Source organism: Coptis chinensis, chromosome 9, assembly GCF_015680905.1.
Source record: "Coptis chinensis isolate HL-2020 chromosome 9, ASM1568090v1, whole genome shotgun sequence".
NCBI classification, from domain to species: Eukaryota; Viridiplantae; Streptophyta; class Magnoliopsida; order Ranunculales; family Ranunculaceae; genus Coptis; species Coptis chinensis.
In genome coordinates, this window is record NC_141464.1 from 51812539 (window position 1) to 51825440 (window position 12902).

At 35.9% G+C, this 12902-nt stretch overlaps 2 protein-coding genes across 3 annotated transcripts; both read left to right on the top strand.

Moving 5' to 3' along the window:
* The first annotated feature begins 391 nt into the window (after window positions 1–391).
* Window positions 392–1107, top strand: LOC147476582 (uncharacterized). The gene is made up of 3 exons (XM_086585774.1): window positions 392–586; window positions 823–907; window positions 992–1107. Exons 1-3 carry the CDS (start codon window positions 392–394, stop codon window positions 1105–1107), a joined length of 396 nt encoding a protein of 131 aa, XP_086441900.1.
* A 2639-nt stretch (window positions 1108–3746) lies between these two features.
* LOC147476583 (putative aminotransferase TAT2) lies at window positions 3747–10508 on the top strand. 2 transcript variants are annotated; one of them, XM_086581710.1, is made up of 7 exons: window positions 3747–4412; window positions 5569–5908; window positions 6019–6237; window positions 6423–6482; window positions 8738–8893; window positions 8977–9070; window positions 9959–10508. In XM_086581710.1, exons 1-7 carry the CDS (start codon window positions 4033–4035, stop codon window positions 10075–10077), a joined length of 1368 nt encoding a protein of 455 aa, XP_086437836.1. In that variant the 5' UTR covers window positions 3747–4032; the 3' UTR covers window positions 10078–10508. The 2 variants fall into 2 exon arrangements, with proteins under 2 accessions (XP_086437836.1, XP_086437837.1); XM_086581711.1 differs by having other exon boundaries at window positions 9968–10508.
* The last annotated feature ends 2394 nt before the right edge of the window (window positions 10509–12902 follow it).

Consider the following 12902-nt stretch of genomic DNA (forward strand, 5'->3'; position numbering starts at 1 on the left):
AGCAAAAAAATAATTAGAGACCATTATACTTATTATTATGCAGGCCCACCTAGCTAAATTTAATATGTGGAGAACTAAATCTATGTTTGGTTATGTGGACTTATGCATTATTTTTGGTGATGGTGGTGCCATTGGAAAGTACAGTCGTGCGCTTGAAGAGAAAGATGTGACCAATGAAAAATCTAGTGCGATGAATGCAGAAAATTTGAATGGATAAGGGTCTCAAAGTCCAATATAATTCTTGTTGGTGGTGGTCTAGGTTTTGATACTCAAGAACCTATAGACTTAGATAATGAAGTTGAAACTCCTAAACTGCCCAAAAGGAGTCGATCAACAATGCCATCAAGCTCTCATAATGCTAAAAAAACCACGAAAAAACACTGGAGAGGGTATGGTAGAGGCAATTCATGGCATGACAACTACAATTACTGAAATGGCTCGTAATAAGAAGAAAGAAGTTCTTGATTCTAGTGTTGAACTTACACAAGAAGCAAAGTTGATTGCTGAATTAGAAAATGTGCTTGGGCTTGTTAACTTTGCTTTCATGCAAGCTTTAGAGCTCCTTGAGGATGAGAAAAAAGCAATGGTGTTCATGGGATTAAGGGTGGAGAGGCGAAGGGAATGGTTGCTATTTCATCTTCAGAAAAACTAATTTAGGATGTGAGAACTAAAGTGGTGATCCATTTTTATGTATGGTGGAACACATATATCCGCATTGGTTGGTTCAAAATAGAGAGGTCCATTTATAAATAGGAAAGGCATTGTTACACAAAATATTTTGGTGACATGTTCATTTGACTTGCAGTTTTAGTATGTACTTAGCTTGTTGGTTGGGAAGGTTCTGCCACAGATTCACCTATTTTGACTTTGGCATTAACAAGAGCAGACAAATTACATGTACCAGGAGGTATATTACACTTATATTTGTTTATCATTGAATCTAGATTTTCTTTCATAGCTAACAAATAGTTTCTTTGCTTTCCTAATGTAGGTAAATATTATGTTGTGGATGCCGGGTATGCCAATACACCAAGTTTTATTGCTCCATTTCGTGGCACTTGCTATCACTTGAAAGAATATTGTGTACGTCTTGGAACCTACAAATAGCAAAGAATTGTTCAATCTGCGACATTCATCGTTGAGGAATGTCGAGCGTATCATTGGTATGTTAAAGAAGCGTTTTCCTATTTTGACCCTTGCTCCTCCATATCCATTTGAAACACAAGTGAAGATAGTGATAACATGTTGCATTCTACACAATCACATACGAAGAGAGAAAACGTATGACTTAATTTTTAACTTAGAAAATTTTGAAAGCCAACAAGAATCTGAAGCAGTGCATAACAATGGGGTCGGGTGTGGAAAATATTAGTAGAGAAAGACAACGAGAAATGCCAGCAGAGTTTAGAAAATCTATTGCTGATGCAATGTGGAGTGACTATGCAAGTTCAAAATGATATACTACTTATGGAGTTTTCTTTTAATTTATTTGTTTCATATATATAAAGAATGTAATAGAGATATTTATTTTGAATGACTCATATCCATAGTTCAAGATTTTGGAATCTCCGGAATTCTGACAAATCCAAAAATTAGAATTCCGGTCCTTATTCCACTATATTTCGAGTACATTCCGAAATTCATGTTTTTTCGACTCTTGATATGGAATTCCGAATTTCTCAAAAAACCAAAATATTGGGCAGAATTTTGAGAATTCCGTCAAAATCATGACCTATGCTTATATCCTCAAGTGCTTTTGTTTGTTTAGATTTATATTTATTTGGACTTTTTCTTATCATGTGCATTTCATTTCATATTTATTTGAAGTATACATGTAAAATCAAGAAAGAATAATTCATTGCTAATATGTTGTTCATGATAAACAAATTACAGTTTCAACCAAACATAGGACAAGCTAAAATCGTAATAGAATAACTGAGGACCAAACAACTTCCAGATTAATCATCTTTTATGTAATACATATGCAGAATTAGAACACCTACTCAGTGTTAAGCAATACAAAATCTTTTGTGGCCAAATATAGCCGTAGTAATTGGTTGGTAATCCAAAACCTACTCAGCCCTTAGTAGGGCTTAGGTTGAAATGATTGAAAGATTGATTGGCCTCCAGTTAGACCTCAACTCGTCCGAATTGCACCCGGGTCGCGATATTGGCACCCCATAAAATAGGACTAGGACCCCTTTAGTGGAATAATGGTTATTCCACATGTGTCCTTTCTTTATATGGGTTTACCACCCCTCACCAAGGACCCTACTCTTTTTTGTCCAAGTAGACACCCAAGTTTGAAAAAATAAATAAATCCAAACCTTATATTTCTCATTCTCATCTGACACTTTTCCTCCATTTTCAATTCCACTAAAATTTACTTCGTTCAAATATGAGTGATGAAAATACCACGACAGCCAGATTTTGCCAACAGAACAAACTCGCGGCTCAAGGGTGCCGCCAACAGACAACACTGACGGCAATCAACTGTTGCATCTCATTTTTTACTCGAAAATTTATGGTTTGACTCTTGGTTCATACTTTTTGGAACTTGCAGCAAACCAAATTTTGAAACAAGGAAGTGGAATGTGTTGGGGGAAGTTAGAGTTGGGATATTTACCAAACAAGATATACCCGTTGGAACTAAATTTTCCTATGATTATAACTTTGAATGGTATGGTGGTGCTAAAGTTTGTTGCCTATGTAGTGCCCCCTTCTGTTTTAATTTTCTCTGGGCAAAGTCTCGCGATTTCCAAATGAGTCTTTTAAAAGAGTCGAACAATGCAATCTTGCTGTTGCATATTATAAGCTGCTTAATGCATATATGGTTTTGTTGCATGAGCATGGCAAGACCATATTGCTAATTAACACAATACTCTCAATACGATTTGGTTCACATGAAAACTTTTGGTGTTATTTATGTATGCAAATGCTAAGTTGATTTGTGGTTATCTTTTTCGACACTGTAGTTGTGATACTGGAATCCCAGAAGTGTCGTATCTTTTATATGATATGCATGTCGATGTATATGTTATTGTATAGTTAATACTACAATCTAATACTATCTCAATATAAGGATCGAAAAATCATGCTTAAGGAAGTTTATGTCAAACGCGTTTCTCTACTCTATTGGAATTCCACGGCAGGCCGATGCCGCCAACAGAACAAACTTGCCGTACAAGGGTGCGGCCAACATATCACACTGATGGCAATTAACTGCTGTAGCTCATTTTTCATTCAAATTTTTTTTTATCCCTATTGGAATTCCACGGTAGTTAGATGTTGCCAACGGAACAAACCCGCAACACAAGAGTGCCGTTAAAAGACAACACTGACGACAATTAACTGCCGTAGCTCATTTTTCACTCGAAAAGTGTGGTGGGGTGCTATGGATGGTGGAGTGTATGAATAATGTCTTATTAGATGGAGAGGTGCCAGTACCATAGATTTAGGCAAAGGGGTGCTAAGACTGCTAACTCCATTTTCTGGGGTGTCAATACCGCGGCCTATTGCACCCCATGTTATTTTTCACTTACTTCCAAAATAAAAAATAATGGCAATATCTCACAAAAAGAAAATTTCTTAAACATATATATACTATAATACTAGGCTATGGTCTGTCTTGTAACTCTTTCTTGGGAAGAAAGAAACGCATTCAAAATTCAAAGACTACAGTATCAAAAAGTTTCTTGGACACCAAGGCAAACCACCAAAACACATACATTTTGTCATGTGCGTTCAAAAACAGATGTTAACAAAAACTCTTTGACTCGTTCCCCCCCATTTTTGCTCACATACTTATTTTATATTACTCAATGTTTACAAATTCGCTTTCGCTTAATCTCTCTATTAATTATCCTAATAATAATAAACACAAATCTCTTTCTTATGTGTACTTTTCATAGTTATCTCCGAAAAAAAAAAAAAAAATTACCAGATACTAACTGAATGATTCAGAAAGATTCATTTTAGATTCCATTGAGTCACTGTCAGAGTGTCAGTATGTAACTACTCTACTAACTCACAATGGTTTCCTATAAATTGCACTCTATCCTTAAAAAAAACAAAACAAAAACACTTCTCTCTCCTCTAACAAAACAACCAAGAAAAATGGGCGAGGCAAATGGAGGAGGAGGAGGAGGGGGAGAAGTGATAGAGTGGAAGTTTAGTGGCAATGAAAAGATTAATACTGCAGCTGGAATAACAATAAGAGGGATACTAGATGTTTTAATGAAGTTACTAAGTCCATCAAATGGTATAAAACCAATTCCATTGGGTCATGGTGACCCTTCTGTGTTTGCATGTTTTAGAACTAGTGAAGTGGCTGAAGATGCTATTGTTGAGGCTTTGAAATCTGCTAAGTTTAATTCTTATTCTCCTACTGTTGGTCTACTTTCTGCTAGAAGGTAAAGATTTGATTTTTATGTAATTTTTTATAGTAGTTAATATGTTTTTGTGTATTTGAAGTGATGTATTGATTTGAGACAGTTATTTTGGTGAAATGTTTTGTGGGGCGAAAAAGTAATGCATGGTTGAATTTGCATGAATTGTGTGATAAAGCAAAGTTAGAAATTGTTAGACTGATATTGAACTTGGGTGGAAATGTGGAATGTGGATTCTGTTATATTGATTGAAGATTAAATTTGTGTAATTTCACCTTATGTGGAAATTCGGGTTTTAAGGGTTTACCTAACATGTTTATTTGAGTAGAAAATTGGGTGTTTGGTGATGAAAGTAATAAAGTGGAGGTGGCTTGTAATTCTCCTTTATATACTAATGAAGTATTTATATACTAATGAAGTAATGATGGAATCTTTTGGTTTCACCTTTTTGCATCTTTTGATAGTTATATTAGTGCCAACAATGTGGGGACTGAAAACTAAAAAGTGCAATTGCCCCATTTCCTTTTTCTATTGATGAATAATCTCTGGAAAGGTCTTTTACTTTTTCTAAGTAATTGTCTTGCATTAAGGCTCGAAAGCGGCTTAAGAACTGCTTTTGAGTTTTGAGCCATTTCTGTTAGCAAAAAGCTGCACTCCTGGTTGAGGTTTTCTTATGTGAGAGTAAGAGATGGTCTTCAAGACTTTGTTGGTGTCCAGACTAGTTACAGTAATCATGGTAACCATCTGATGCATCAGTAGTTTCAAAACAGGAACACTGACTAGCATCTAGCGGTGATTCTAATGTTCTAATTTTATTGTCTTATTATCGTATCTCAATAAAGAAAAATACATGTTACACTGGGTATTCGGTAGGATTACTTTTTTGTCGGAGTTGTTCACGTTATACTGTGAGTTCGTGATAAGACAGTTTCAAAACATAGTTTTGGATTTTAATTATGTGCTCTTTTTTAACCGAGAAAAAACAAATAGACACTTTTACCTAGTTTTATAGGTCTGAAGTCTTTTGAATTTCAAGTTTAATGTTGTTTTTTTCTCTAAATTTTAGATTTTATTTTCACTTAAATTATTTCCAAGCAATGATCACCAAATCCCCGCTTTCTAGATTTCATGTTTTGACATTTTATCAAGGTTGATTTATCATTTTTCTTTCTTCCAACAGAGCCGTAGCAGAGTATTTATCTCATGATCTTCCATATAAGCTATCTCCGGATGATGTTTTTCTTACAGTTGGCTGCACACAAGCAATAGAGGTTGCACTAACTGTTCTCGCTCGTCCCGGTGCAAATATCTTGCTGCCAAAGCCAGGATTTCCTTACTATGAAGCACGTGCATCTTTTACCGACCTTGAGTACAGGCATTTTGATCTTCTTCCTGAGAAGGGTTGGGAGGTTGATCTTAATGCCATTGAAGCTCTTGCAGATGAGAACACTGTTGCAATGGTTATCATAAATCCTGGAAATCCATGCGGGAATGTAGCTAGTTATCAACATTTGAAGAAGGTGAGCAGTCTTTAGACCTAGTCTCATTATCTGTAGTCTTTCCTGATTAGCTACTCATGGAGAATTCAGCTGGATATCTTTTAAGAATGTTCTTTCTATATTTTGCTTAGGTTGCTGAGACAGCAAGGAGGCTGGGAATTGTTGTAATCGCAGATGAAGTTTATGGTCATCTTGCCTTTGGGAGTAACCCGTTTGTGCCAATGGGAGTGTTTGGATCTATAGTTCCTGTCCTTACACTTGGGTCTATATCGAAGAGATGGATAGTTCCTGGTTGGCGGGTTGGTTGGCTTGTTACAAGTGACCCGAATGGTGTCCTGAAGAAAACAAAGGTTGTTAATCCACGTTTTGTTTTTCTTCCTCTTTTCAGTATGAGAGTCAAATATCCATGGCATTTAAATGAACACTTTGTCTAATTTTGTAGTCTTTTCCTTCTTTTTTGTTCAGTTGATAATCAGTACTCTAGTTGTATCTGTATAACTTCAATCATTACTAACTTATCTTTGATTCTGTTCAGATTACTGAGTGCATTACAGGATGTCTCAATATCTCTGCTGACCCTGCAACCTTCATTCAGGTCAACAATTTCTTCCTTATCAGATTCTTGTTAGGAAAGAAGTTCCAGCATGCTATCTTACACTTATTATACCAAAACATTTTCGTTTCTGTTTCTGATTTTAATATCAAAATATGTAATTAATTTCCTTACTTCTTTGCACGAAAAGTTAGTAGTTCTATTTCTTGACTGCTTGGCATGTTTTTGTATGAACTTCCCAGGATATGTTGTTGATTACGAATACATAAGTTATATTGTTTCCTTTTTTGTGTAAAATCTGGTTTCTATATTATAAGCTTTTTAAGGCTATATGTAAACATGTAGGCCTTGCGGTCAAATTAAAGTTGAACAAAATGGAGTTTGAGGTTTTGTTCATAGGAAAATCATGGAATCTTTGTTTTCAATTGCAAATTCGTCACAAATATTTTACTCCATTTCAAAGATCCTTTCGGCATATTATACATATAACTATGCAAATACAAGCAGTCATGTCTTTGTTGGATACTTGCCCATTTTTTTTCCGGATATGTTTTTTAATCTGGAATGAATCCATACTATCTGAATATATATGTTTTTATTATCCAGTAAGTTGAAGCCTTTATATAAATAGAAGAAACAACATTTTGGCCCCTTGAACTTGGCAACTTATCCCAATTTGCCCCCTAAACGTTCTTTTAAGCTAATTTAACCCTGAACTTGGCAATCACAAGCAGTTCCAAGAGGCAGAAAATGTGTAAAAAGGGTTATAAAGCATTTTGATTGCCAAGTTCATGTCAAAATCGTTTAAAAATGAGTTTAGGGGGCAAAGTGGAAAAAGTTGCCAAGTTCGAGGAGCAGAAATGCTGCTTTCTCCTGTAAAATAAGATGGTTGTAGTAACTCTGACATGATTTTTGTTTTCTATTTTATTATGTTTTCAAGCCAAGCAACAATGATATTATCGTCAAAAGAGAAGATGAAGAAAAAAAAAATACAAGGTCTAATTGTTCTTAATACCTGAGTAGCATCCCAACTAGGTTTGCATCACATAGGATGTTTCACACCTTGGCTAAGACTTTTGAAACTTGAAATACAACCTATGAGGGGCCTTCACTTTATATAGTAGTTGGGCCTACCAACACTAGAATTTTTGGCGCAAGTCTAACAGCCTGGTTTACCATAGAATCTGCAGCAAAGTTCACCTCTCTCCAGGTGGAGGAGATGAGACAATCATGTATACTTGCTCGCTCTCACCCTGCTTTTGAGTCTCTAACTTATCTGTATGCCAAAAGCATGGAATGCAGACACTGGAGCCTCACTCAATCGACAGGCTACATCAGCCCCTTATACCCCATTCAGCACCTTCCACCACTTCACTTTATCCAGCCATGAAGTTGGTAGTACTGTCCAAGACTCCAAGCCTTTATAAAGTGCATTAAGTACAATTCCATGATTTCTCAACAGATCTTTTGACTTTTGCTGCACCATCACAATTCATTTTTGTTAAAAATATTAGATTGAAGCAGCCACCTAAACATTAGCTGGAAGCATCCACCTAATAAATGGGTCCCTTGCTGGCTTCAACCCCAGATCCAAGGTTTTGACTACAGTAAAGTCAGCAATATTGTTCTTCATGGTTCCGATTGCTAGGCTACCTGCATAAGATATCCAAGCCTTAGTTGTATACTTGCACCCATTTAAGTTATAGTTTTAGTCATCAAAGCAGATTTTACTCATGCATTTCCGCACGTCCACCATAAGGCAACCACTGCTGCTGTGCTGCACCCATAAAATCCCTGATTACAATGCTCGAGTTCTTACTAGCACCCTGCAAATTATTGAACTCATATTAGAACTGGAATAGACCTGACAACCATTCCCAAAGCCTTCCTACAGTATTTCCTTCCCATATAAGATGTTCAAAGTACTCTTCGGCTTGTGAGCATAGAATATATCTAGATGCTAGATAACCCAGTGAATTTCTGAGCAGTTCTGTTTTTTCCCTCATGAAATACTTTCCTTCCAAGGTTACTTATGTTGGTATAGGCTCACATCTCCCTTTCCAATGTTGACTTGGGCATTTTAAACTTTCTTTATGCAATGTGAATGTGATAATTTGATTTCTATGTTTCTTTAACATGTGGTATTTGGGCACATGTTGGAGCTAGTGTGGCTCTTATTTTTCATATCAATTATTTCTTGGAATGTTTAAATGTTATTCATGGATTACCGTTCATTTACCTAATATAGTTCTCTTTGTAGCAATGCCATGCGTATTTAACAAACTTTCACATTTCAGGGAGCAGTTCCTCATATTCTCGAGAAGACAAAAGAGGACTTCTTCAACAAGATCATAAGCCTGCTGAGACAATCTGCGGATATTTGCTATGATGAAATAAAGGATATTAATTGCATAACTTGCCCCCACAAACCAGAAGGATCTATGTTTGTAATGGTGAGAGAATATGGAAATTTGGTGTTGTAATTGCCAAAACTTGCCGGTTCATGTAGATGACGTTGCTTGTCTTCAAAATGCAGGTAAGGCTGAATACATCTCTTTTGGAGGATATTAGTGATGATATGGAATTCTGCATCAAGCTGGCCAAAGAGGAGTCTTTAATAGTTTTGCCAGGTGTGAGATTGAACCTTTTAAAGTACATTTTAGGATTATTGGTTTTTTTTTGTTAATGTTTCTGAAAATGGACCACCCAATGCAGTCTATATGTAGTTCCGTTCTCTTCCCTTCTCTGGCCTCGTATCAAGGAGAGAATATTACTGATGTAGCGGGGGATAGGACATTATATCTACTGTTTATCATTTTTAGGAATCTAGAACTGTTTTTCATTACATATTTTTTGCCATTAGACTTTGTCTGAAGCCTATTTATTTTACAATATGGGGCTTGATATCATATTCTTCAACTGACACTTTATCTTCCACTCCCTGTTATGGAGTATAACTTAATTTTGTGCTATTCTGGTCTCATTACACAAGTTGTTATTTATTCAACTTTAATATTGCACTTTGGCACCGAGCAAAAAAAAATTAAAATAATAATAATAATAAATAAAAAAATAATAAAAAATGATGCACTTTGGCTCCAGCACTTTTTACATCCTTTTCTTGCTTGGTACTGTCAATTATCTACACCAAATATATTGAGATTGTCAGGGATATTATATTAAATCAGTTGGCAAAGCTCCATTGTCCTTCAGTTCAACATCAATAGATTTCTGTTAGTCTTTGGCAATTGAACCCATTCTGTATGATTACTTCGAGCATTGCAATAAGATCAATTTAGACATCCATCTTGTCCTACTTGCATTTTATCAGGACAGTTGTCTTGTCACCCTTGTTACAATTAAACCATTGGTTTCTGACTTGCCCTTCTTTTCTTTTTTTACCCAACCCCGCTCTTGAGTCATGATTTTTTGTTGTTTTTGGTTTGTTCTTCTGTTTTAATTTAAGTTTGGTGAATTGTTGTTGTCCACAGATGACTGAGTTTGATTGGTGCCTGCAGGAACTGCAGTTGGACTAAAGAACTGGTTACGCATAACTTTTGCCATTGAACTATCTACTCTTAAAGAGGGCTTGGAGAGGATGAAATTGTTCTGCCAGAGGCATGCCAAGCAACAGTAGAGCATTGCTTCATGTTCGTCGACAATAAGAAGATCAACATTTATCTGTGTCTGTTGATTGGATGTGGTGATTTTCAACCTCGCATTGGATCTCTTTCCACTTTTTTCTTTGCTGTTATGATTATGACCATGTCAGTTTTAGGCTGACATCTTAGAGTTCATGTTCGTCGACAATAAGAAGATCAACATTAATTTGTGTCTGTTGATTGGGTGTGGTGATTTTCAACCGCGTGATGGATCTCTTGCCACTTTTTTCCTTGCTGTTATGATGGTGTCCAATGTCAGTCGCTGGCTGACATTTTAGAGGCATTCTGTTTCTTTGAATATTATCCTAAACACACTAGAACATCTAGCATGGATGCAATGAATTTGTGAGTCAAGTTGTACATGACATTTCCATTTCAACAACGTGATCACGTTATTGGTGTTCAATTTTACATTATGTGCTTGAAGAGCATTCGAGCCGTTTACTCAAATTGTTTTGTTCAGGCGTATAACATACCATAATTTGATGGCCTACCCCTGCATCTCAGGTGGTCTCATACAGCTCTACATCAGCCTTATTCAACTAGTATTTATTTGGTTCACGGTCCTATAAAGTATGATGATAATCTTCTATACAAAATGCAGTAATTGTTACAGTGCTTTGTAATGGTGGGTCACCAAATAAATGATATACAAATAAAAATGATCTGCAATCGGATGAATAAATTTTACAAACCCAAAACAACCTCAACAACGTTCCCTTGGTTACAGTATCATGCAAGAAAGTGTTTTAACTTGGAATCAAAAGACAGAAATGTGTTTTCCCATGTAAAGCATGTAACGAAAATCTACGTACAAGTGTATTGCCTGCTACAATACTCCTAGAATCTTATAGCGAATTGTGCTATATGGAGACATTTTGACACCATGAATATTCTGGAAAAGAATGTTACGACCATGACAAAAGATCTGCAGTTCACATGATCCGAGCCTTCTCCATGATCTACTCTTGCATCATGCCTAGTTGCTGGCTTTGCTGCATCAGCACTGAAGTTCTCCAGTTGTAAGTCTCCAAGATTGTAGCTTCATTGTGGCACATATGTATCGTGCTTCAAGGCGATAGGATCTTCTTCTTAGTAAATGCTTGCACTACCGCCTTGAGTCAGTTGTTTCATTCAAAAATTGTTCCAGTTTTTCATGGTTGCAAGTTCCACTGCCAAGGCTATTGCTCTGCAGTCAGCTTCGAAATTTGTGATAGTTCCGAAGCCTTGGGTGGAGTGATCCTGAACAAAAATCCAAGCATCTAACTCCCCATTTTCCAAATAAGCCATGCGCAGAACCATCACAGCACCTTCATGTAATTAGGTTAGGAGGTTTAATGGTATCCGGTCTGCCAGAGTGCCACCAGAGACTCAAAGAGTTCACTAGGCCTGTTCTATATATGTACCATCACACGAACACATTGATTCCGTCAGCTCCTTTACCTTGCTAGAATCCTTTGCAGCTAGCCCTTTAGCAAGTCTTTCAATTCTAGGTTGCATACATGCTTGGCTGAAGTTGAAAAGCTGATTAGGCCATCCAATGCTGTCCGTCTTTAGGCACTTCCATAACAAGGTTATCCCCATTTCCATCTCCACCTTGTTAGCAATTCTCTGAATAATTCGCGAATAATACATGAATCGAATTTTTGAAAGCCTAAACCTTTAATACTTCAGCGCTTTTCAATAATTCGAAATAATTCACTTATAAAACACGAATTCCCAAATTATTCAAAAATTCGTTTAAAAAATACTTCATATGATAAAAAAAAAATGGAAACCCAAATTCTTGTAAGGATGAGTAGCATGAAGATATATAAAAAAGAATAAAACAGTAAACTGTAAAGGGCATTCTTAAAAACTTTTGTATATTTCTGAAAGGCATTCTTTTTTGCAAATCAAAAGAGTAGGATGTGTTGCTTCTAATTCTTTTATTCCCATACAATATAATTTGCAAATCTATATTCTAAAATAAATATGAGTATAGAAGAGAGAGAAGAAGAAAATGATTATTGTTTGGTCGAGTCAAATACTAGACTCTAGTTGACTCACCTAATTCAAAATTTTAATTTATAATGAACCCGCTGGACAACCATGGTGAGATTTAAAAAAAACAGCTAAGACAAAATGTTTGTGAATTGTGAGTCACAGTTTGCATATAACTAATTATTTAGATTATTGGAGTTTATGTAGAATAAAATTGGTGGAATATTTTAATTATATTGCTAAATATATATTATAAATTCTCTTCAAGTGTATTGAATTTTTGAAATTCGAATTTTTATTTCAAAACGTTTAATACTTGTATAAAACATACTACATATTATTAATGTATTACGAATTTTTGACCGAATTGTTCTAAATATAAACGGATAAAACTCGGTTCCGTAGAATTTCTAACAAGATTCTCCTGCAGCCTGTTTTGGCTGTCAAATCGATATTTTTCCACTTAAACTAATATTTACCGCTGCTTGATGCGATATAAGGGTCTTGGACAAACATAAAACCAATTTGCCAGCAAAACCCTCACGTGACCCTATTTTTCCACTCCAAGCGGGAAAAAAACATCCAAGTCGGGGTTGGATATATTTTGGGGCTGGATATATTTTGCCAGAAGAAATCGACCAAAATTTTCTCGCTTCAACCTACTTGCTGGCAAATCATAATCGCTATCTGTCATACACACTCTCTCTATTAAGCACCGACGGTGAGTTCTCACTCCCTCTCTCTCAATTTTTAATGGTGATGCTGCAGATGTATTTTCATTCTTGAAAACTCATCTACTAGCACAAAAACATCGATA